The sequence below is a fragment of the Netta rufina genome (genome assembly GCF_964035555.1).
Source record: "Netta rufina genome assembly, chromosome: 21".
In the NCBI taxonomy this organism is placed as follows: Eukaryota; Metazoa; Chordata; class Aves; order Anseriformes; family Anatidae; genus Netta; species Netta rufina.
This window is the reverse complement of record NC_140145.1, coordinates 9802606-9829427: the sequence shown is the minus strand read 5'-3', so window position 1 is coordinate 9829427 and position 26822 is coordinate 9802606. Positions and strand designations below refer to the sequence as shown.

Genomic DNA, 26822 nt, shown 5'->3' with positions numbered 1-26822 from the left:
GGGTTTTGTAATGCATCATTTCTAAAGCATTAATCACCCAGTCACTGGATGTACTTAAATGGGCTCCGGATGACACACAGGCAAACATGTATTATACGTACACAAAAAAATTCTCTTCGTCTTGTATGTGAGGAAGATTATGGAAAAATTATACAAATGCTATCCATTGCTCAAACATGTTCTAATGAGAAACCACCAGCAAATAGTTAGTCATTGTTTGCAGACCACATCGCGAAGGAAAAGTTAAAAATACAGTAAAATTTACATGACGGAGTAACACTGCAAAATGAACTCAAAAGAAAATACTGCTCGGTTGACTAGCTGGCATGCAATCTGTGGTGTATGGCTTCTATTCATAGAAGTGAAATTAAAGGATGCAGTTAAACACAGTTGTGAAACGTCCAGTCCAACAGCTGCATTTAGTTTGTTTTTCAATTTCTCATTGCCTTTCTTGTTTATTAGCTGTGACTCTGAGGTCAGAATTAAAACAAATATTTTAATGGCAGCATTTATGATGTTGGCAGGGAGCGCTATGGCTTAGTGCTGTGATTTGGACAAGACTCGATATGGGTGGTGTGAGGTAGTCCCTTCAGACTTGAAACAGAGTCACAATTGGTGAGACTTTTCAAAGTATAATGTCTGTAAATCACAAAGCTGATAAGCATCGTGGAATCTGCTTTTGAGTTCTTTCAGCAAACTGGATGTACTTAAAGGATCTTAGTTTTAGAATGCCAAAAGGGAGGATCCTTTTATAGATTTTTACCATGTTAAAAACTAACAAAATTCCCCCACTCATTTTGACAGATCTAAGGTATAAAGGCCTTTATGAACTGTGATAATTAAAACCAACTTGTGTGTAAATTATACACGTCTATTCATCCTATAGAAATTGTTATACATGCTTTTAAAAGTAATTTTAGAGACTACAGGGCTGTAGTTTTATTTTAGTAAATCATCTTTACTCCACCACATTTAAAAGAAAATTATAGACATTTTATTTGAGCTAAAGCTGAATATTAGTTGCTAAATACATTGTTGTCCACACTTGCGCAAGTTCTGTAAAGTCACAGATAATGCAGTAAAAGCAGAATCTGTAAGGAGGGAAATAAGGTCAGTGTTTCAGAAATCACTTCCAGACTGATAGGTTTTAACATTATATTTACCATTTCTACTAGGCACTTTTCATGATAAACTCTGTTTCCCTTCTACCCTCTAGGAAAACAGAAAATTTTATAGACAGACCAAGATGAATTAAGTTTTATAAACAGTGAAGCTAAAAGGCTCTTCTTTTTCTATCTTAACTTCTTATTTAAATGTGTAGTTTTGAATGTATAGTTATACATTACTAGGGTTTTGCAGAGGGTAAGTGGTAAATAATTTGGATTTTAGAAGTTCCATAGATTAAGGGTTTTAATACAGATTACACAGTGATCCAAGTTACATATTTTTTTTTTCACCTTCTTAATATTAAGACGTTAAATTATGCTGGGCTGTAAAACATGCCAGGAAACAGTTGGTTCAGCCTTGGAGTCTAAACCGTCTAGCTATTGAAAATGTTGTCAACAGGCCTAGAAACAACAAAGTCCCCTATTTTTTAATCTCCTGTACTTTTTTCTTTTTTTAATTTTTTTTTTCTGGCAATTTTTTTTTGCCTACATTATCATTTTTTGCCTATCTGATGTGGCTCATGGGACAGAATTTTTAAGATTATCTAAAAAAGGAACTTAGTTCTCAATATCTATAGTCAATATTGTCACTAATACATGGATTCTGTTTTTGCTATGGTTTAGAATAATAAAATCAGGATTTTTTAGGATATGTAGAAATTTTAAGCACGAAGATGAATGTTCTTTTTTAGGGTAACTTGTGTTAAATCTCGTCCAATCAATAAATCAAGTGCACATTTTACATCAAAGCTTACCTTCTCCTATAGATACCAAAAAGGGAATAGGAAGTTGAATTGTGTCTTAAAGTATAATTAATAAATCAGCAAATTCACTTCCCATGTTTAAGATCTTGTGTTTAATAAAAACAGCGAAGATATTGATAAAATCAAGTTTTTCAGTGGAAATTATGTATTTTATGGTGGTAAAACTTCTGTTTTTTGACTGCTTAAGAATGTGCTTTCTAGTTATGGCGATTTTTATCACTGATACCTGAATGGAGCATGTTGTCCAATACTCTAAGTTTTTAGCTAACAAACATGTATCCAGACTTAACTAGTTTATTTTCATATCTAGGAAGATATTTTATAATCAGTTTATTGGTATTCCAATTAAAAACAAAATTAACAGAATGTCAAAATTATTGATCATTGCACAGGTTAGTGATGTTTTTTGGCAAGCTTTTTGTATGATATATGAATGATAGCTGTGGTTTATAGGTCACATTTTGGATGGTTGGTGACAGTTTTAATGAACACTTTAAAGTCATATTCATTTTATTGTCTCTAACATAATTTCATTCTGTGCAATTCACTAGTTAATGGATAGTCTGTTCATTTATCTCGTGCATGGGTCAATAAGTTTTGTTCTCTCCTCCCTGTAGAGGGGAGGAAGGGCCAGATCCTCTCTTGCTTGCAAAGGAAGGTATGTTTTATATCATCTGCTCTCCCTGACACAGTCATTGTGGGATCGTGGTTTTAGCAGCAGCCCCACGAGTGGAGGGGAGGGTGCTGCAGGAAAGCACTCAGCATATACTGAGCTGTCTTCCTTCCCACGCAACACTAGTGGTTTCCTAGTGTGTTTTTTTTTTTTTTTAATTTATTTTTAAATTTTTACACTAACGATTTCATAAGACTGAAGGGAAGTTGCAGCCTACTTGTCTTTTACACTGGTGTACACTGTGGCACGTACAGAAGGAGAGTTTCATTTGGAAATTTAGGTATAAACGTCATTTGTAGATTGTTGCAGTTAATTTGTATGTTCTGGCGGCGTGAGCTCTGTCAGGATTGTGGTGGAGTCAGTGGCGGTAAGGCAAGAAAAGAATGTGCTTTATAAAGCTGAGAAATCTCCACGCTTTCTGGCTGTTGGATTCATGCAGCAGTTCTGTAAGTGGGTGTCAGGGTGAATAACCTCGGTGTCTGAAGTAAAATCCCCCGCCTCCAGTTGAACTCTGGTAGCATTTTTCCAGGCAGTATGCTGTGTTTCTGCCAGGTTGCTGAGATACTCGCCTCTCGGCCCTTATAGAAATTTGAGACAGTTAATTTTTGTTCTTAAAGCTGGCACCATTCCTTACGAGCATTTAGAGGGATGCCAGCTATCCACTGTGGCAACTGATCACGTGGCTTCATTTCCTTTGATTTTCTGTATTCTTCTGTGCCATTGAATTCAGATAGTCTTACATAAGGAGAGAACAATTTCTGGCTTATCCTGAGAGGCAGACCCAGGCTATCCTTTGCTGAAGATAATAGGAGTCAGACCTTCTCAGTACTACCACGTTTATCAGTTGTTTTTAACCTTCACAAAGGAGGGCACTTTGCGAGCCTTGTACTGATTTTTGTGGTGCTCCTGGGTCACGAGGTATTAAAGATGCAGATGTGTGAATAAGGGAAATGGAAATAATAATAATAAATTGTCATTTCCATTATTAATAAAGGCTAGAGCAGTCAGCCCTAAATTTTAGATATGTCCACTAATTCTGAGAGCCTCGATATTCAAATATGAAGTTTGATTTTGAGGGGTGTCAGGACATCTATGCACACTCACTGACAAAGGATTTTGGAAGTTGGACTGAGCTACTGAGACAGGCAAAATGGGAAATTGTACTTAGGTCTTAATTCCTCGTTTCCACCTGTGCTAATTGGCGGTGGTGGCAGCCCTCTGCTCCCCACAGCGGGTGTCTGCGGCCTGCTCCGCCGGGGCCTTGTGCGAGGGGCTCCCGGCCCTGTGGGGCCTGCCAGCCTCCACGCACCTTTGCCATCCTCCTGTGCGTTTGGCACAGCCTTTGACATGAATTCCTTCAAAAAGTCATAGTTGCATAGTAACTGTAACAGGACAAGCCAGTAACTTATTACAGGACTGCAGGAGATCTCAGTTTCAGGGTTTTGCTTTTGCTGTTGATCAAGGGCTGAGTACAGGGTTAGGGCTGAGGAGCAGCAGAGCCTCAGTGCTTTGCTCTTATTCCTCTCTACTGGGAGCATGCATATAAATGTGTCTGATACTTGGATTTGTTTTGGGAGTCAGGTTAAGAGCAGAAGCTTGCACACTTATTAAAAGTTTAAATCTTAATCATTCGTGACTGTTGCTGTAAGAATTGTGCCTCATTTCTCAGTTACGCTGGGGAGGGAAGGCTTCATTGCCAAGAAATGTATCTTCATAAAATCATAAAATCCAGTAGGTGGCTGTGGATAGCCAGGAAAGATGAGAAGCATCCAGTATTGTTTGTTGTTTTTTAGAGGTTGTGTTTCGATTACCGATTTTGTTAAGGCAAGTAACTAGACTTACAGCTTCTGGAAAGGACATTTTGTTAGCTTAGTGGTGGTCTTCTCTTGGGACAGCACATTTCAATAAAAGATTCTCTGTCCACATCTTAAATATATCCATAGAAGTGTTTGCCAGCAACAGGATTTTGTCATGTTCTTATCATTTTTTTTTGGGAGGGGAATAATAGATGCAATATTTTTCAGTACAAATGCTTAAAAACAAACTGGAAATACTATAATGTTAATGTAGCAATACCTAAATATACCTTCAATTTGTCAGTAGCACAACTTTTAAATTGGTGGGATGGGGGAGGTACATTCTGATATATACTAAGTAATATGTTATATATACATATTTGTATCACACAGAAGTGTAAATTCATATAACTACCTTTCAAGTTCAGAACAGGATGAGTGTTTTGATGAAGAAAACTTCTGCATAAGACAGGAAAGATATAGGAAGTAACACTTGATTGTTATTGAGTTAAGGGCAAGATTATTCATGGTAAGAAAGATTCCAAAGAAACAGGTTTAGAGAGGGAGAAAGGAGTTCTCAGTGTACAAGAAGTGGGAGACTTTTCAAGCTGTGGTAGTTGATTGAATGAATAGTGGCATAATTCCAGCAAGGCAAGGGGAAGGGGCTAGAAAAGAAGTTTGCAAACAGTAAAGGAAACAAAGAGCAGAACTCAAAGCTATTGCTAAGATTTCAATCTAGTTTATTAGAACAGGACAGGTTGAGAAGGTGGGTATCTTGAAAACAAACTATAAGAACTTAAGAACTTCAAGCTTGTATTGTTAGGGATTGAAAGCTATAAATTTAGTTAAGTTTAAAGACTGAGAAGCTGTCATTCACTCAAGGTCACACAGTTACTGAGTGGCAGCAAATACTACAATACTGTGTAGGATCCCTGATTCTGACTCCGTTGCTGAAACCAGTAAATGGCACATCAAACTCAGTTTGTACTTCGATTTTGTTGTTGCTGCTGATTACTGTAATTTTGATGTCAGAGAGAAACTTTTCAAATAAGATAATAAAAGGTTAGGAAGAAGTGCCATTTTTATGTTTGTTTTGTTTTTTTTTTTTTTCTTTAAATGTGGTAAATAAATGATCTGCTTTCTAAAAGTGTTACTCCTGCCAGCTTAGCATCTGAGAGCTGTGAAGTGCAACACATCTAAATTTTAAATAATTACGCTTCCTTGGCTACAAAAGAGTTTTCCCGTCCATTAATAATGAGAAAATTAATGTTGGACCAGCAGTAAAACAGATTAAGCTGTATACCCCTTTTGATGCCTGACTGCACCTTTAACGGACCTGAAATTCCTCTGATTATTTAAATGTTCTATATTGAAACGTGATGGAGGCTTTGAGTTAATAGTTAAAGAGGTTTAAATTGGAATGTCTCTGCAGAAGTCTTTCCCATTGATTGGAGCAAGTGGGCAGAAAAATACCTTATTTGATTGTTGGGAAGCATTGATAGGGCCTCACACGTTAACAGATTTTGTTTCATTTTGTTTTGTTTTTCCTACCTAACCTGTACAATCAGACTTTTAGTGAGCATGTGGATTACTTAAGGCTTGGAGATGTCTTTTATAACGGCAAGTGCTGTGTAAGCTAACTTAGTGAAATACTGATACGCCTGCAACCAGCACCTCATCTGTGCCTTGGACATTTATAATAACTGCACGTTTCTTAAGTTTCTTAAACTTCCTTTCAAGTTTGCAAGACTAATCTTACTTTGGAATATCACCATCCTGGATACGTCACCTGGAGTAAAATAAGCTGTAATTATTTAATGACAGAGTAATAACTTATTTTTTCAATATTTATTTGGACTTGAATTGTTGCCTTCCATGACAAATGTATTAAACATACCAGAATGACCTCATATTCGATGACTTGCAATTACAAAGATTATGTCTGTATATGCCTGGGCAGAAGGTGAGAAATAATTCATGATCTATAGCTTGCTAGCATTGCTTTATGGTTTGTTTGTGAAGGAAAAGTGTTAACAGTCAAAGTTTTTGGCAGCAAGAATGTAGAAAAGAGAACTATCAAAGACAAGAAAAGCTAGTCTGTTTTAACACAAACTATGGTTTGAACAAATTGTCTCATCGTAGTGATTAGTTAGGTTGACCTCAGTGAGAATGGCCTCTTTGTGAAATTATTTCAGCTCCATATTCCTCTTTATTTTTAAAATTCTATTTGTGTACAGCCCTCCCTCCTTTGTTCCTCTTTTTCTTAAATGCCTCCCTGCAGAAAACCAATTTTTATTTTATAGAAATACTCCCTTAAATCTAGAGTATTTCGTAGCTGAAGGTGGAAGACTTAAGGGTGTATTATAAATAAAGGGGGAACTCTTGCTCATTTAAAGTTCTCTATTAAATAATTAGTATTTCAAATAGCTATGATTTAGGTAAGTATTGTTGAAAAACAGTCTTAAATAAAATCACTTCTTGTTTCCTGTGATTTTTACCCTGGAAACACACGGAAAAGGATCTTGAGATGAGAAGAAATGTATATGAAAGCCTGTAATCAAAGCTGTGTGGCTGCATTTTGTGTAGGTGAAAGAAAGGTGTTTGAAAACAGGGCTATTGTTGTGATTTACAGTGCATTAATTCTCCCATTTTTAAATTTCAGAAAGATATGTTTATCAGTAGTTTAAATCCATCACTACTTAACCTTTTTGAAAACTTCAGGGTTCAGATCTTTATTAATCCAAGCACTGAACCTATGATCTCCAAAGAAATTTATCCCCAAACCAGAAATAAGTAGCAGTCAGCAGCAGTATTTCCTAGAAGGTTTGAATAGAGCCTATTTCCTCTTTTGGAGATCTGACTTTTGAGGAGGGGGAAGAAGATAGGGAATGTTTCTCTGTCGTCATCAAACTGATAATCTGCATGCAAATAAAATACTTCACTAGACCAGTGTGATTAAATTGTTCTGCTTTATCACCTGTCTTTTACTGCAGATAGAAGATAAATAAATTTATTTCCATCTATATTCCATTTTAAAGTTTTTGTTTTTTTTTCATTACTGCCAGAAATTCTGCCTTTGATGTGAGGCCTTGAGGAGGATGATCTCGGTCTCCTGTCTTTTTCTGCATATCCTGTTTCTGTCATTTTTCTGACAGTTTCAGTACTTTTTGTAGTCTCTTATTCCTCACGTTCAAAAACGCAAAAGTGTTTGTATCTTAGCTTCTTTAAGATTAAAAATATGCAGTTGCCCTAATCTAACATTAATTTACAATATATGTAATTTCTCTGTGGTTTTTACTCTACTGGAGAAAGTCACACAATTTATTGAAAGCTGGTTCTGTAGTCACCTTTATACAGTCACCTTTTTATAGAAATCTTAAATTTTGTTAAAATCAGTGAAATTCACAGGTAAACAAGTTGAATTTTAATATAATACTGGATATATTGAAGATGGATGTCGACTCTTATAAAGGTTGAAATGTTTGGCTATCGCTAATGGTGAATATACTCTGCTTTGATACATGGTCAGTTTGTAATTAATTCTAAAATATATTAAAATTATTAGTGGAACAGTCATTTAGCACAGCAGGCATTGTTAATGAGTTGTTAGTGTCTTTTAGGATTAAAGGTGCACAACTATACGGAAAGGGTAGAATTGTTTGTCATCTTCGATCTAGTGGCAGAAGTTCTGTAGACTTGAAGGAGGTCAGGATTTTACCCTGCCTCCGTAACATTTACTTTGCTGTTATTCTGATGAAAAGAGAAAAACACGACAATATATTTCAGCAGTAAAAATGTTTACTGCAATCTCTGCAACTGCAACAAAACCCAAAACACTAATGTAACAGTGGTGGCTATGGGTTTGGATCCCTTTTGGAGGAATTACAAGCAGGGTTAAAAGAAAAGGGAGTCTGTTCCCTTTGATCTTTTGCCCTCATTTACTCAGCTGCCCTCAGTGTGCGTTCTTTAGTTTAGGGAGGGAGAAATCCATCCTGATAAAGATTTAGTATTTATTGGGCCATCAGCTGTAGTCAGTTAGTGTTTGAAGCTGTTGAACAGTTTTTTAGTATATAAAGCATACCATTGAGCCATCTGTTGGACATGGTAAATGTCTGACAGTTTCCATACATCATCCCCAAGCTCCAAATATTCAGATTAAATATTTAATTGTCCTAAGAGTGTTACAGTGTATAGGGATCTCCAGAGCTCAGTCACTCATAATTACTTAGTAACTAAATAACTTTTTTATTTTTCTTCTGTTTCTTTTGACTTGATTTTTTCTTAATATTTATTTTTGAACATTTTAGATATCTTTATGTATTCTCTTTTTGTAAGGGAATTTTGATTTTAAAGTCAGGTTTATTTCGGTCAGTCTTTTTTTTGTGTGACCAAATTTTGTAATGATGGCACATGTGTTACACTCAGAAGTATACACGGGCTTAGTAGCACTAATATTTGGATATATTTTGATTAGCATCAGCCTCAGAGAGGAGTTAAGTGAGTATAAATAAAGCTACTGTTTGTAGGTCAGGTCATACATTTCATAAAACCATGGACCATATAAGCTTCGTCACATCTTTGTGATTTGTACAAGGCTGCTTTTGCGGAGGAGCTGCAGTGAATAGAAATCCATCCAATTAGCACAAAGAGAGAAGAAACACAGAGCAAATGCATATGGACCGAATCAGGAGCCACTGTAAGTCAGCGTGGTTCCACTGAGCACTCTGATCCTCTCCTTTGAAAACCTACAGAGCATAATATTAACGTTTCATGGCATTATTCTCATACTAAAAAAAAAAAATATTCTGAGAAGTTGTTTTTTTTTTTTTTTATCACTGTATAAACAGAATATTTTTCAATATTCTCCACGTGCATGGAATTGTAAGAATTGCATTCTTAATTTAAGTGTATCCATAAATACATGTTTTCTTCATGCAGTTGTACGCCTGCTTTCCTAAAATTTGTACTCTTAGTGTCTTTTAGAACAAATCCAGCACAGCTTGAACGTGTTGAGTTTGTCGGTATGTAATTACAGAATGACATTGTTTTGGAAGGAGGAAAAAACCTTCTGTTATTCTGAAAGATGGCATTATTTAAAGTGAATTTACTTATGAAACCTAAACCCAGGGTGAAATTGTGTGTATCTCATTTGTATGCATATAATAAACAACTATGCAGTTAGATAGGTGTTATAAATAGGATGTGGTGGAGATGCTTAGGCTGCTAAGGTTTCCTAGATTTTATAGCAAGTACCCAACTGAGATTTGCTGCTCTCTAATTTTGCCTTTTGGGCTAACCAGCTGACGCCTAGCTGAAAAGAGTTATGTTCCTACAAGGCCACAGAAGCCTTAGTATTCAGTCTCCGTCTCCTTTGGATTGTGGAGAACTCTGTGTACCATCAGCAACTTCAATCCCACCCTTTAGGCCAACCCTCATCTATCAAACCCAGGCTGAGAGCGAGTGAGAGGAAGCTCCCAGATAAACATACAGCAGCGCCTCAACTCCTAATCACTCTGGGCTTCCGCTTCCAGGCCCTATAATTAGAAGTCCTTCTTTTCCTTGTATTCCCAGTTGACGCAAATGCTTTTTGTGGCTTGGCACCTCATTTAGGGCGTGGGCTTAGTTTATGGCCAGGCCAGAGTCTGGTTTAGTCTTCTGATACTGCATAAATAGCTCTTAACCCACAGTCTACATCTGTACTGGTTTTTCCTTTTATGCATATATTCTCTGTATTTTTTAACGTTTCTGTCCTGAAAGAAGCTTATTGTTTCCCAAACAGAATGCATGAAAAGCAGGAAGCTCTAAATTAAGGCAGATGTGTCTATCAGGTAAAACAAAGCTTCAGTAATTTTAATTTTTTTGCATCTAGGACATCAGGTCCTTTTAAACTGGATTTTAATCATCTCTGTGGATTTGAAAAACCACACAGTAAAACAGTCATTAATTTAACCTAGCTGCATACCTCACATTACAGATTAAAAAAAATCAAAATTTTGCCGAGAGATACATACTAAGTAATATCTGCTGTGCACATAAATTTCCACTGGGTTCTGTATATGCAAGACTTTCAATTGATTTCAGATGTTATCTGTTAAACAGGGATTAATGCCAGTTTGAAAAATAAGCAGGAAATCCTTGAGAATTACTCACTTTTCATCTATGATTATTCATACATAAAGTACATCATAAGAGAAAACATTTCGGAATGAACTTATGACAGCTTTAGCCCATATTTCCGTCTAAACAACTTTTTGGGAAAACTGTCACAAGGTCTTTCAGAAAGCGGAGCTGAAGTTTCCTGCACTTGAAAGTGAAAGTGAGGTAACTGCCACGCTTCGCGTTCGTGCGTCTCTGCTGGGATTAGGTATTTCTGTCCTGGTGTCACGGAGTGCTGCAGCGGTCTTTTATGGCAGAGAGATGGAGAGAGGAACAAAAGAGTTGAGCTGTAATAATTGAAAACTGTGATTCATCGGTGTGAAGCAACGAGAGATGGAAAATACCACACCAAAACCCAAGTCAAATATTCTAAAACATTAGTGACCTATTCTTTGAATAACAGGAATAAGTAAGATGTTTGAAAATACTGTTTTGTAAGTGTATGTTCTTTCACATCTGTGGTATTGTGCTTGGGACCTCTGTGTTGATACAACTCTGCAAGTAGATATTTGTATTTCAAACGCAAATGTGAGTATGAAATCTGCTCCTTTAACTTAGTGAAAAAATAATTGCTAATACAAGTGAATGGCCTGTTTTCTTTTGGCTTTCATGTAATAAAATGCATTTATTCCAAACAGTGACAGACAGCAGGATTTTAGATTAGACATGCAAAATTGCCAAATCAGATACCACCCATCTTTCTGTCTTTAAGCAAATTCTTTTCCACCCACAAATATATTATCTTTCACCTCTACTTCTTCAAGCTATCAAAAAAAAAGTCCCCCAAAACACAAAACCCAAAAAACCCCAAGGCAAGTAGAGCACATTAATACAAAACCAAGAAGTGTTTATATCATATGGAAATGATCAGAACTGCAGATAGGCAAGCACATTTCTCTGCTTAATTTGCTCCGATACTGCGTATGTCATCAAAAGAATGAACAGGTAGCACCGTATGCTATATAGATTTGTGTGACCTGCTTCTTCGTGTGTGTGCTCCCAAAGTGAGCACCCTAGCAAGGGGTAGATAGAAATTACTGATACGGAAAAATCTCTTTGTGAGAAGGGTGAAATTATATCATGTCTGCATACTGTGGGGTTTATTGCCCCATCCACAGACACCTGCATTTCTAGCCAATATTGGAAATAAGATACTGGTAAGCTAAACAATGGCTAGATTTGATGGACAATGCAGTATGGTAATTCCTGTGTTTTCACTGGCTCGTAATTATTACGCAGCTTTCTGTCTCCAGCTTCCAGACAGATTGTTGGCTCATTCAGAGTTTTTTTTACGATCCTCACTGCACTGTGCCATGTGATGGGATACACATGAAAAGTGTGCTCAAAGCTCTGGGTGCACTCAGCTCTGCGTATTCATTTATAAAAGGCTTCTAGCACCTCTGGGGAAAAAAAAATCCGGGTTTGTGAAGGCTGACTGTTCGCTGCTGAGAGAAGCCTTATGGATTCATCTCTTCCAGCTTTTCTTTCTCCAAGGGTCCTTTCCATCTGGAGTAAGAGGGAGGTCAAGAGGACCAAAAGCACACTCGACTTCCCTGTAAAGCTATCTAATGTGTGACGAGAGGCAAACATGCGAATACAGAAAACAAATACTGTTGAATTAGGTCTTCTGGAATATCCTTGCTCCACTAATAGTGGCAGCCTAATTCTAGCACACAACCCCCTATATTTGACTCCAATTTTCTCCACTGGAAACGCTATATATTATTGAGGACCGCACACTTCAGTAGGAGGGAAGTGTATTTTGTGATGTTTCAAGAACAGAATTAATGCAAATTGTGTGCATAATCCCACACTAAAGACTTGGCTGACTTGCACTTGAGCAACTTTAGCTGTATTTCCTATCAACACAGTCACTACAAATCAAGGAAATTGCCAGTTAAGCCAACATTAACATCCAGACCAACCTCAACTCGCATGCCTTACCGCCCAAACATAATACCCAAATGCACTCGTGGATTTCTTAGCTCCATAACAAACTCTCTTTCATTTCTAACACTCAGACCAGGAGCAGCAGCCTGCAGCAGTGAAAGTATGTCTACTGGAGAGAATCTTGCTGAGGTCGGATTTAAAATTCTGCATTTGTGTGATTTTGAGGAAATGGTTGTGTGCAACATGGGTGGCCTCGCTTTCTGTCCAAGCCCTACCAGCACAGTGGTCAAGCCGAAAAGGAAACTTTTAGGCAAATCTGTCTCTAAATGCAATTTACTTTTCTCTGCAATTCTGTATCTTACTGCTGGCGTGCCTCGTTCTCAAAAGTATTTGTCTTCACAAGATCTTTCTAAAAGTGAAGGTTGAGAGAAACTGAGGCCTGTGCCTGTAGGCGATGAGGCGCAGGGGCTGTGGCGGTGCTGTGAGGGGAGCCTCGCGCTGGGGCCTGCAGGGCCGCGCTCCTCCTGTGAACCCACGCGTGCTTGGGGAGTGCCGTTGGGCCCAGAAGGTCGACATTTTGGCTGAAATGTTCCTATTTGGGATTAAGGGCAGAGGTATTTCAGCACTGTCAAGGAGGGAAAACACTCAGGGCAGCGATGGAGTGATGTGGTAATGGTGGTTCTATAGAAAAGTTAATTTAACTTAATCTTTACTGAGTGTTTCCCTGCTGCTCAGAATATGAGAGCTTTATTATGTTTTTTTTTCCCAGTCTAATTCTGAAGTTTTAAAAGTGGTATATGATGGACTTCAGTGGTAATTAAGCATGAGGGTTTTGGAATTTGTACAGAGTGTGTTTGTTTAGCAGCTGTGAGTGGGTAAATAAACTGAAAACACAAACATTTTTATGACAGAAATAATATGATCATTTGCCCTTTGAATAGGTGTCATGTAAAATATGAAGACCTACATTTTTTTCCTGAAGGATAAGAGATTTCAATTCTGTTGTAAGTGGAGAATCAACACAACTAGAACTGTCCAGAAAATCCCTGGTTTTCTTTACCAATACCTTGAAAATTATTTAGAAGGCACTTAAATGTAGCTACTCAACTGCTTAAATCGCTTTGCACTTGAAGTTAATAAAATGTTAGAGGTTTGTTTTGGGTGGTATATTTTATTAATAAGCTAATACGGACATTTTTACAGAGAAAAATAAATCTGAAGTGTATTTATTGTAGTTTTAAATGGTGCCATGGTGCTGTACTTTTCTTATATATGCAAAATGTTTATTTTTTTGGTATAAAAATGTGAGCTTTTATGGTAAGTTGACCTTAAATATCTGTTTGTAAAGTTAAAACTGGGTTATGGACTGACATATAGAAGGAGAAAAAGTAAACAGCATATATAAGTTACTGTGATTCTACTGATCTTCTAATTTAATCATTTCAGTACATCCATCAGTGGCCTGTTTTCAATGAAGTTAGTACCTAATTTAATATTTCACTTGAAAGCTCTCAACTCTGATTTGCTGCCTTTCAAGCAATAAATCAGACAGTTTCTTTCATATACGTTTATAAGAAAGATGCTTCTTCAGTATTGTTTTTGGTATGGGTTATTTTAGCTGTGTTTTGTAGTGTTTCTGCTTTCTAAAATAGTGTGGAAACATCAATCTTTTTTTCATACTGGCTCTTTTATAGTGAAGAGCATTTGGGAGTTTCCAGTGTTCATCACTTCATTGTTTTATATTGGTCACACAAATTTCCCAGCTTTAGTTTGAATATTCCCAGATTTTTCAATTGACTTTGATAGATTTGTACTGTTCTACTTCAGCAGTGATAGTGTTGTATGATTTCAGTTGAAGTTTGGATTCATTTTTTATGAAATGAATCCTTTACAATTCAGTAATTTTCCTGCAACTGTTTTCTTTTGTTTACAGAAAACAAATTATAAAACACTCTAGCTTTTTTAGATAGACATTCTTAAGCCTCTTCTTTTGAAGTGATTAATCTCTTGTGCTTTTCTTTTTCTTTTCTTTTTTTTTTCTTTTTTTTTTTTTTTCTTTTTTCTTTATTTTTTTTTTTTACCCAGGGATGTTGCTGGTCACTACTGACACATTAGGCCATGATTTCCATGTTTTTCAAATACTGACACATCCTTGGTCATCATCACAAAGTGCCGTCCATCATTTGTATACACTTCACAGGGGAGAGACTGAAGCCAAAGTAAGTTAAACTATTTGCTGAAGAATAATCCCCAGACACCTTATACATTTTGTGTATGTTGGCACTTTAATGTTTGTTTCAGCACAGAAAGAGCCTTTCTTATGTTATAGCCGCAAAAAGGATAAGAGCATAGCGTTTAACCTGGACAATAATAAATTCTTGCCCTTTACAATGAGGTGCTGTCAGATTTATTCAGATATGACACTGCCTCCAAAGAGCCCAGATTATTAGCTGTGTTTGTCCTTAACCTTTTCTCATGTAACATGTTAAACATTTGTCTAGTGCCTGTGAAGCAATTGTCAGGGTTTGCTTGACTTGGGTGGTAAAAGCCAAAGAAAGGCAATCAGAGAGTTGAAAGCAAGAGTTAATCAAAAGACTGTGATTAACTTTTATCCACACTTTAGCAAAATGGGGGATCTTGTTGGAGACTGTAGTGATAGAGTTTTAACTTGCCAATTTGACAAGCCCTTTCCTAAAGATTACATTAGGCTAGATCATAATAGTGTGAAAGGGTCTGAAATTATATTCAAAAATGCTCAATAAACTTTTACTGATAAAATGGGAAAATGTTAGAGGTATCACTCTGTCACTGTTTGCTAGTATCACTGTGACAGGAGTAGTGCAATGTATTCTGCCTAGATCCGTCACTGCACTGCTTTTGGGCATCAGGAGAGCCTCACCTTTGTAGCATTGAGTAACTGTTGAAGAACCTGTTTTAAATACATAAATAAAAATGTCACCAGAGGGTAAGAAATGAGTCTTGCACTTGCTGATGCAATTACACACTGAAAGCACAAGCTTGTGACGGTCTGGCAGATGTAAACCTGTGTGACAGAGAGAAGCCTCGGGCACTGTGATTATGACCCTGACACTGGAAGCTTGGATTATTGTGGTACCATGATTACAGTTGCTTCAAATCTTTTTTTTTCCTATGGGTTGTGCAGTTTCCCTTAAGTTTTTTGCCTTACCTTTAGGAAGGTGTGGCAGCTTTATTTAATAATGTAATCGTTTATAATGTTTTAGTTTATGTGAATATAAATTCCTGGTAGTTTAAACACCCCAAAGCACTGCTGCTGCTGCACTGACAAAATGAAATTACGATTATAGGTAATGGTTTCTTATAGGAAGGAATAGCTAATCTGAAAAGTGAGAGGAAATAAGGAAAAAATGATTCAATATATGGGGTAATACATATAATAATTATCTCATAAATATTTTTTATAAATAATATAACAGGCACTTATTAGAGATCTGTCTGTACTTATACTCTGTCGTCTACTAGAGTGTGTAATATAATGTCCTTAGTGTGTCATTTTTATTTTGCTTTCTTAGAAAAAAAATGTAAATATCCTATAACCAAAGTGTATTAGTCCAGTCAGTAGGAACAAAGACGTTCTTCTTTATTTTACAGCTGATAAATTTATTTTTAAGGCGTACACTGGAAAGCAAACATGACATGTTTTAGGACTAAACCTTTATTGATGCAAGTCTTTTGGATACAGCATTAGCATCTGTGTGAAGGTATTGCATTAAAATTTTCAGAATCAACATAGTAAATTTTTTTCTTCATTTGCCACAAAGTTTTCATTTGGGACATGAACAGTATAGCTTTTGGAATAGTATAAGATAGAGAAAATTCTAACCAGTCTGAGGCATATTGGTGGATTTTACAGATCCCTTGATAATTAAACTATCCAGCAACAGTATTGGGACCTGGGATTCTCAATGTACATCTATCATCTAAAACATTTACATAATACAATGAATGTTTCTGTTTTTGCTTTTGGAATAGCAGTGCTTTTGTTGTGTAGTAAGAAGGGTGTGAGTAGCACTAGACAAGAAGATTGGAGGCTGTTCAATTTAAAATTCTCAATGCAGATATTCTGAGAGACATTCTGGAAGCCTCCATACCTTTTTTTTTGGTAGGAACAGTATTTATACATTTGCAACCAGACTTTTTATCCCTGTTTTAAAGCTAATTGTGAATCAAGGCCAATGGTCTTAAAGGTCACCTTCTGTACTGGAGCTATAAAAAGTTCTAATTTATGTTGATGGACACGAGTGATTATCAGTGTCAAAATTAGTTTAGTTAGTTCTCATTATAAATGGTTTAAACATCATCATATGCCCTTGATTTATTGGTATTTTAATATCTGTACTGAAATCATCTACTTCACCTCATCCCTCGTGGTCTCTGGGCAGACCAGTAGCTTTGTATGTCTCACTTGCCTCCTCGGAGAAGGTGCTGGGAAGTCCCTCCCCCCTGTCACTCGTGTACAGAAGCATCTTAAGTGGATTAAGTTGCCTGCTTAATGTTTAGTAAAGAAAAAGAAGCAAGTGTTGAAATTGCCATTATTAAATCTCTGTTTGATTTACTGCAAACAAGCAGTCTCTCTGAGTCACCCCTATGTCTTTCTATGAAGTCAGATATATTAGTTATACCTTTACTTTAACTTAATAAAACTAAAGAATATATGCTCCACTGTGCATTATTTTTTCTAAATTCATGACAAATTCTGATTTGGTTTGGGGTTGAGAAAATTCAGCCTGAAAGACAGTATCTGTCTTTCTTTATTTCTGAAATGCACAGAGTGGTTGAGAAGAGATCTGTAGAGGTTGTCTCCTTTCATGGATGTCAGGATCTTGTCCTCAGCCAAAGCACAATTTGCGCTGAGCATTTGCAGTGAGATGGCCACTCCAACCAGGCAGCATCACTGAAATCATCCATTAATGAATGGGGTAACACAGAGACTTCACACTTGGATTTTTATAAAAGGAAAAATGAAAATTTGTTTCAATACAGAACGTTGTGTTTGCCCAGACGGTCTATCCCGATAGCTCCAGCCATGCTAGTTGGAACATTTCTGTTGGATGGGGGAGAGAGGGATGAGGCTGCTGTAAGTTTCCCCACAAGATGAGCTTTCAGTGCTCTAAAATGTAGCTCACAGCAGATTGTGCTGCTGTTCAGTGTACGATCATAAGCACTTTCTGAACTACCTGAGTTCATCATCCCCTGGAGTGGTGTCCAAAGGCAGCTGCTCGCTGTCTTCTAAATTGTTAGTGATCTTTTTAGGGCTTTACTGCCCTGCAGTCCTCTTGGCATTGGCTTCAGGATGCTGAGGAAGATTTAGGTGCTGTGCTGCAGTAAGTAGGTTTCTTGAGCTTGTTTTCCTCCTGGTTTGAAATGAAAGGTAGGTAGTAGCACTCTCCCAGACTGTTCACAGCTGGTCTTCATAACATGGTTTTCCTTTTCTCTTTCTGCATGCTTTGAACAATGAAGCAGAGCGTTATTGAGCATTAAAGTGTTGTTATTGCAAATCTATGTTGTATTAGCTGACTTTGAGCAGCAAATACAGGAAGAAGTCTTATCAGCTGAATAAAACATTGGGACTGTGAAGATCACTCAGTTCCTAACTAAGCCACTAGCTTTTTTGTGTGACCAAGATCAAGATGGGTTAAGATGGAAAGTGGACCTCTGTCTCCTAAGGGAATTGTGAGGACAACGGCCTTGAAAGAATGTGAAGTACTCAGATACTTTGTTGGTTTGAGTGATGTGAGTCCTAAGGTCACAACTTGCGAGTTACTTTTCTGCAAACACAGTCAGAAGCCAGTCTTTCGGTTACACTGAATTAAAATCTTTTAGTCTTTAAGACCTACTTAGGCTTTAGATTTTTTTTTTTTTTTCTTAAGAGAACAAGAACCAGCATGTTGGATGCACTGTGTTACATCACGAAGGCCCACTGTGAGTGCTGGTCGTATTTAACCATGGCAGAGAGCGTACTAAAGCTGTTAGAGATCCATGCTTGCACATTTCTGCTGCAAAAGGAAAAATGTGTATGTGGCACCCATTTTGGTTAAGGATAGATTTCTTACTGTAACAGTTCTTGCATTGTGAGTCAACACTCACTGCACTCATTTTTATCCAAGAGCATTTTATAAAGTTTTTAATGAAGATATAGCATGTTCTGAGTTGAGGAAGTTCATTTACTTGCAGATGAAAGTTAGTCTGTCACCTGATGATCCTTTCCTTTTGATCTTAAATTGTAAACAAAAAAAAAATCCTTGAAAACAGCATTATCTCAACCTAGAACAAATAAACGGAACGATAGCATCAGTGGGCTAGTGGCCAGGGTCCTCTGTAATCTTTTACGCTGTCAGACTTTTGTTATTCTGCCTCTCAAACTGCTGTTATAACTGACTTCAGTCAGTATAGGTAAACAGAGGGAATGATAAAAACATTCCAGCATGGGCTGCCCCAGAACACAGGCTGTTTTACACTTCTCTGTGGGACACGTGCATGTTTTCCTGTTGTGATTTCATGGAGATTATTGAAACTTGCATCACGTACTGAGTCCAGGTAGTGAAACACTGGATTGGTTAGCAAACGTCTGATATAAACCTTCATGGTTAATGGAAATTTCTTTCTTTATTGTGGCATAGTTATGGAGTCACAATTATTGAACTAGTCCCTGGAAGAGAGACTTTCTCATTTCGAGGAAAGAATCTGGGGACAGTCTTGAAATAATAAAGATTGATTAAAAGAAGTTGATCGGTCTTTGATGAAAGCAGACAATAAAAAAACTGCTGCAGTTAGAAGTAGCTTAGCTAACTAGGGGAGACTGAGCTCAAAGCATGGTGGTGCCTGCAATGTTGGTTATTAATACAGAGCAGCTATTCGGGCTGGAGGACCCTACCTGAATGCCTCAGTGTGCCCAGGTTCTGCTGTTGTTTTTATACAGAATCGAAATCAGTTTTTACTACTTAGGGAGGCAGAGTTAGGTCCGTGTGGGTCTGATAAATCGTATTGTGTAGTTCATGATTTTATTATTTTTTCATTTATGTTTGTTGTCATGTCATTTCCTTAATTTTCTCAACCAAACAAAAGTTAAATACAGAGCAGTTCTCTAATTTATTTTGACCCTTACCTCCTCAGCACTGCTGCTTTCATGTTGTTCAGCACTTCTTTTTTTTAATTGTTCTTTCTGCCATCTTCCTGCACAGCATAATTAAATACTTAGGTCATGTCCTTCAAATAATGGCATGTTTCTTCTGTGACAGTGCATAGGGTGCATGAAACAGGATTACAATCCTATTGCAGTAGTGCTGCTCATGCTTTATTGTTGTTTCACTTCAATGTTGAGGTACGATTTAACACAGTAAAATGCCCAGGAATATACACAGTTACTGGTGGAATTTACCACGCCTGAAAAAGGGGCAGCAGGAGAAGAAGAGCACTAGGAAGATCAAAATGCATTTTAATCATTGTTCCTTGTAATGACCGTGAATATTCACGGTGCAGTGCTGTGAGCTGTGCTGTCTGTTGCCTTCTGCACACATCAGGAGGGGATGTGCCTGGGGAGGACACGAGCAGCAGCACGTCAGTGTGGGGCTTTGCAGCCCCTTCCTTCCCATCACTCGCCTCTGCCCTATAGGTACCGTGATAGCCCAGTACAGCTCCTTCTCCGTTGTAAGAAAACAAGTGATAGCATAAATGTAAGTGTTGTGCAGCAGGTTAGTACAATATTAACTTTCAGAAGCGATGAAATCGAGAGGCTGGGTATGGGCTGCCACTCATTCCCAGGAGTCGCGGTAAACAAGGTCACTGCCTGTCCCGTGTGATTCCTTGTGTAATCAGCCATACCTCTGACTACCCCATTTCAATCAACTGCTTTTAAAATAAGTTTTGTGTGTGCTGCCCTTGCTTCTGTTTTGTTTTCTCCCAGTTATGGCTTGAACTATATTTTTAAATTTTAGGATTATATTCTAATTGACTTCATATTCAAATTTGGAGAAGCTGTGAGAATAAAGAATGATAGCAAAAACTTATATAGATTTCCTGTGTATAAAAAGTAAATGTATATCGTCTTTGAAGCTGTAGGCTTAGCTAATTTCCTCCAGATTCTCATAATATCAGAAATAATGTTTTGGTCTGTACAGTCCTGGAAGCTGCTCTTCAGTTCGAGCGGTAGATCCACGACATACCCCTGTAGGAGTGCATACACTACATTACCCCACTGTCTTAATTCCGACTCTGAAAGCTAGGTTTTAGCATGGTTTTCTGAAAAAAAAAAATAACAAAACAAAACCTAACAAAAGCTAGGTTTTCATGGGGTTTTCTGAAGGATTTTCCAAGCACAGGGAGGTAGGCTCATGGAGTTACAAAGAAGCATTTTCAAGAGGACGACCCAAGCAGTGTGACTGGAGATTCTTATTTCACATCTGCACTATTTGGAATTCGTGGAAGAAGGACAACATTTGAGTACAGCAGGAGTCGCAGAATACCTGCTTTGGCCAGGGGAGCACTGAGAACACGCTCTGTTACAACACTCTGGAGTTGTCTGAAGCGCGTTATTCTGGGCCAGTAAAGGCTTTGGCATTCATAATGCGGACCTTGAGGTACCAGGGATTTCACCAAACCTTTTGGGTAGCCAAGTAATGTAGATCGAACCTTAAGTAAGCAAACAGCTCACAACCTAGGAGGAAGTAGTCATAAAGCTAAGAGAAAGCGCTGCTATTCCCCTCAAAACTATTTGATATTGCAATTTAAAGTATCTTAAATGTTCCTGAGTTAAGCAGAATCACAGATCTGTATTTCCTTTTATTGGCACAGACAGATTAAATTTTGAAATACAGACATGAGTATTAAATCTGAGGTTGACCTTGAGCTAAAGAGTAAACTTTACATCATGAGAGATCTAGTGTACTTTGTACTTTATTAACATATATCTGTAAACACTGTGGGGTCTTGATTGATCTTTGGTATCTAAACATTACATCATAATTAACAACAAATCCAGAAATATATTATAAATACATGAAATAATAGTACATTAACCTAAAGGACAGCAATAAATTGCAACGCTTAGCATAAACTTGAAAACCACTAATGGGCCACTGTGCAGTTTGTTTATACTAGAAGCAGTCAAGAACTCTGCGCAATGTACAGTAACAGTGTGGTGGATAATAGCAAGTCTGATGTGATAATTTATATTTTCTTTTCATGGACACACACAGCTGATTTTTCAAGTGATTTCTGAGAATGCTGTAGCAAGCATTCTCCTCGCAGCCTGCTCCCCTGCTTTCTTCCAGTTCTGCTGAAGAGGAGTTAAGGACTCTTTTGTGCTGCACAGATGGGTTTGTGCTGTTTTTTTTTAAACATAATCCTAAGGATGCATACTAAAAAATGAGTATTAAAACGGAAACAGACATTTCTGTTATGTAGTACAGTGAGATACAATTTTTTTCTCCAGCATCTCATGGAACCGTCCTCTAAAATGCTCTCCCAAAAACATGAGAGGGCATGGGGGAGACGTGAGTGACAGCAGTGATTTAAAGAGTTGGGCGGTGACATTGAAGTACCGGGGGGCCTCTGTGTGTGTCTGCCCTGGGAAGGCGGCTCCGAGATGTCAGTTTGCAGGGAGATGGGCAAAGACCCTTCAGACCGCTGGGGTTTCAGGGCAGGAGACTCTTTGGCAAGGAGCAGGAAACTATACAAAGTTTACTGAGCAAGATAGAAACAGCTTGTGTTGGAGGCACGGAGCAAGTCAGCAGAGGGAGAAAGGAAGAGAAAAGCTTCTGCCTTGAGGCTGGGACGGACAGTTGGGGAGATGAGGAGGGAAACGGAAAGCTCAATATGATTGAATACCAAATATTTGGAAGGCAGGGATGTGTGCAAAGGCGGCAGCATGTAAAGACAGATGTGGCCATTCTTCATATTACCAGAGATTAAAAATAGGGCCTTAATTAGGATTGGAAATACGTTCCAGTAGGCTTAATGATTTTATCGTATTAATGATTTTTCTGTAATAATGGAGAATGGTAATTTGTATACGGTTGGGAGGTTTGATTCGGACTGGTAGAAATTGCCCCTTTAAACTGCAGGTATTTAAACCCTCCTGGTGCCATAGTTTTTCTCAGACTCCACAGCTTTGGGGTTTCTTTTTTTGGCTCTCACTAATCCCCGTGGGGTCTCTAATCCTTTTTGAGCAATCTATTAAGGTGAAACACTTTGTAGGCAAACGAGGAGCTCTAAGTGCTGTGACTTTATGTCAGTAAGAGCAGAATCACTGGAAGTGCCAAACCTGTCAGATTTCAGGGAGATTGTTTAGCCATATCGCTAGCAGATCGTTTGGATATGTCACCGTAATTGAAAAGAGCAGGTGTGTAGCACTGTTTTTTAGTTTATCTGTGTAACGTTGATGAAGCATTTTGTGCAGTGACAGTCTGTCAGCCAAATATCTTGTCACAAGTCACAAGACTTAAATCCTTTTTTTATCTCAAAGGCTTCAGGGCTCAGTTGGAAACTTGCACTTTGATGAATACTTGCTGCTTTTGTCTGGAATAGCTGGAATGCATTTCTGGAATATTTGTCAAGATTTTATCAGTGTTTACTCCAATTTGAGTACCTAGTGTATTGTAAAACTGGCTTCAGTGAAATCTTAAAGAATTTTATTTAGTTTATGCTGTTTAATAATATAATGAAAACTAATCCTTCATCTATGTGTTTGTTTGCCGTGTTAAATCCCACTTCTCTGTGTAGTTCTTTTTAGTCAGCTTTTACCTTTAAAAACATTTTTGGAAGAATTGGTTTAGGATTTTTTTCTATGATAAATCATTTTACCCTAGACTACTTGTTTTCTTGAGTTGTCTGCCAGTATGGGGCTGGAAACAAAGTTTAATCTCGCTTTTAAAGCATTCCTCAAGGAGCAAGAATTTGCTTTCCATCAAAGTGTTATGTAAAGCACACTTAAAAGAGAATGAAGTCCTTCTGGGGTTCATACCTGAGATCCACGCAAGGAATAACTACAATAGAAAATACTTCAACTGTATTTCTATATTTGCTTCAAGACCAAGCATTTTAAGCTACAAGTAATGGTTGTCTTTCTCAAGTGATAGATAAGAACTCATATGTAGAAGAAGAAACCTAACTAGGCTCTTTCTTGGGACTTTAATAGCTGATCAGTGAAGTTTGTTACCTTTAAAATTGAGTGATTTTATAGAGAAAAATAGCCAAAGTCATTAAGTTTATTCCTGACAACATTTTAAACCCAGAAAACCAGAAGTTTTAGTTATGGGACACCTGGCTGGATGGTAGTGCCACTGAGGGACAAACTGAGTAGCAGGATCAGAGACCATCAGAGACAGCTTTTGAAAATCCTGGCCATTGATTTGGGGTTGGTTAAGTTACATGATATGTAGGACATGGTTTTTCTGTTAACTTTAAGTACAGTGTTGGGTGCCAGTATTTGTCAAAATCAGGCCCAGGGATGAGATGTCTCTCTTGTTCTCATCCCTCCCTTTTCCCCCTTGTGGGCAGTTTCTAAAAATCAAAATAAGCAAGCAAATAACAAAACATGTAATTGAAATGATTTCCCAACTCTTTTTAGAACTAAATTCTATTTGAAAATTACATCAAGCCATTGTGGCTTTATGTAGTGCTTTGCATCCTGGGATGTTTTGATAAGTTCAGGCCTGTTTAAAAGAAAAAATCTCAGAATATTTTGAAAAGTGCATAAGGGTTGGAACTGGGTACTGCACTGCATCAAAGTTCAGTTGGTATTTATGAGAAAAAATCAAGTTACTGCCAACACTTAGTCTTTTTATTAACATTTCCAATTAAGATTTGTCTTCTGTTTAAAACATGCTAGTCCATTTCCTTTCAGAGGTGCGTGTGCATGGATGACCACATTTCCATTTCACGTCTCAATTTTCTAGGTACAAGATATCTCCTTCAGCCATGACTGTCGCTGGGTTGTGGTCAGCACGCTGCGGGGCACTTCCCATGTCTTCCCCATCAATCCGTACGGCGGCCAGCCCTGCGTCCGAACACACATGTCACCCCGCGTGGTGAACCGCATGAGCCGATTCCAGAAGAGCGCGGGGCTGGAAGAGATCGAGCAAGAGCTGACATCTAAACAAGGGGGACGCTGTAGCCCTGTTCCAGGCCTGTCAAGCAGTCCTTCTGGCTCACCACTCCATGGTAAACCCCTTTTTTCTTTTTCATCTCCCCCCTGCACTGTCAGGAGAACCTTCCCTCTGCGTTGCTAATGCCCATGTCCTCCAAAACACTTCAGTTCCCCCTGCCTGACACACGAGGGTTTGGTTCCTAAACACCATTGGAGATGTTGACCTAAAAACCTAGTCTTCCAGCTTCTCAGTAAAGTAGTATTTGGTAACACCCTGAAAAACAGAAGCTTTGAATTTGCTGCATATTGCAGTAATTGATTTAGTTCATTGTTTACCCGTGTAGATTTTGCCACTAAAAACTGAGTTTCATAAAGTGAGGTGCTGCAACTGTTACGCAAAAATACGTGGGGTGTGCAGATGTTACAGGAATGAGCCAAGGCATAAATACTTAAGAAAGATAGCTCTAGTGTTGCAGCCTACTTAAGTAAACTGTGCTACCACAGATGTGTTAATAATTTCTGTTCTAAACTGAAAGTTTGGAGGTCTTCAGGATTCTTACTGCTCATCCACGTGGATAATCATGAAGCACATCTGGATATCCACAATAAATACTCGTCAAGGAGAAAGGCAATATGAGGTTGAGGACATAGGTTTTTGACCACCTTTTTGTTGTTGTTTGTTTTTTCCTTTTATCTTTTTTTTACCCCTTTTTTTGGGAAGGGGGAAATGTGACAAAGCAATGTACATAGGGAAAAAATCTTAGGAAGCTTAAAAACCTTAAATCCTACTCCTGTGGTGTGCATGCTTGTTTTTGCCGTTCTCTTTGACGAAGCCTTAACTGGAAGGCTTGTTTGGATTCAGAATTTGCTGCGTCCTTACCTCTCCTTTCTGAGAGTAAGTCACAGCTTCCATCAAAGTGAAAGTTTAAATACCAGTTTGGGATGGCTAGCCACACTTCTCCAGTCCGAAAGTATTAAAAATCACAAGGAACAGTTCCTCTTCCCTAATTATGAGTAGGATTAGAAGTGCTTGTGAAACCCCAATTGTGTGCTGTCATAGTCAACATCTTTACTGCTAGAGATAACCTTTGTGAGATTTTTGAATGAGAGGAACATTTTTATGCCTTGTTGATTATTAAGGGGACCAGAGTTGTCTTAAGAAGCCTCTGTTTTCTCCTGTGGACGTTTCTAAACCAGGTTTTCTGCATAGCTGTTCTGGAGCCATGTTCTTCTGCTTGGAGCCACTGGAAGGCACCCAAACTGTTCTCTCTAGTTTCCTCGTTGGAGATATTTGTGTATCTACCGCTGCAGTTTCCTTCTCTCACATCATTGTAGAGCAGCTCAGCACGTCATGCTTGGAACAGACTTGGAATTGCAATAAATGTTTACTACAGCATATCCAATCCCTTCTAACTGTTGACATCACATAGAGGGGGGAAGGAACTATCAATTTGTGTAGCTTTCATACAACCAATTCTGTTTCCTGTCAGGGGAAATTGCAGTAAATTGCGGCCTTTACAGTACTGTTAGATACATTTGAAGTTTTGAATAGTTTTGACACTTTTTTTTAGAGAAGAAACATCAGTTTCATTTGCTCTAGAACCCTCAGTGATGGGCAGGTTTTCTAGGTGGAAGAAAGACATGCATGGGCCAGGGTGTTACTGAGGGAAAGGGAGCAGGATGTATGAATGTGTCTCAAGAGCTTTAAGACTTGAAAAATCAGAGTTTTGTTAAGATCCCTCTGCAGACATCACTGCTCTATTTAAAGAATTCGCTGCATTTGAAGGTCGCTCCTGGAACTGAGAATTAAGGCAGGCAGGTAACTTCGTGCAGCTTGTGTTCATTGCTTTTGTAAAGAGTAGAAGTTGGGTATGTGCTGAGGCTGCTTGGTGGTAACTTGCAAGGCTTCATATGAAAATTTTACGTAAGAAAGTGATGGGAATTGTGTGAAAAATGTTGATGTGAAAAAAGTGCATATGCATATACATATCTTGATACCTACACTTACACACACACATACAAATGTTGCTATGGAGATGACAGATCTTGTTGATACATGGAGGACAAATAAAACAGAGAGAACTTGGTATCCTTCTTGCATATCAGGTGGGTTTTTTTTAACACCAGCAGCTCCTGTCCACCTACCAGGCTTGGCATAAGAGTACGGAATAACTGTAGGATTTTATACACATGTTGTTGTTTAAATGAGATAATCCAGAGCACCATGGTGCTTTACATGAAAATAAGAGTTTT

At 38.0% G+C, this 26822-nt stretch overlaps 1 protein-coding gene across 7 annotated transcripts in view; it reads left to right on the top strand.

Annotated features, from left to right (window-relative positions):
* Nucleotides 1–26822, top strand: part of BCAS3 (BCAS3 microtubule associated cell migration factor) — a 353753-nt gene that overhangs the window by 86998 nt on the left and 239933 nt on the right. For all 7 annotated transcript variants that reach the window (XM_084299392.1, XM_084299390.1, XM_084299389.1 and 4 more), the window contains exons 14-15: nucleotides 14531–14664; nucleotides 24379–24643. In XM_084299392.1, coding sequence (XP_084155518.1) covers nucleotides 14531–14664; nucleotides 24379–24643 — 399 coding nt within the window. The remainder of the gene's footprint in view (nucleotides 1–14530; nucleotides 14665–24378; nucleotides 24644–26822) is intronic.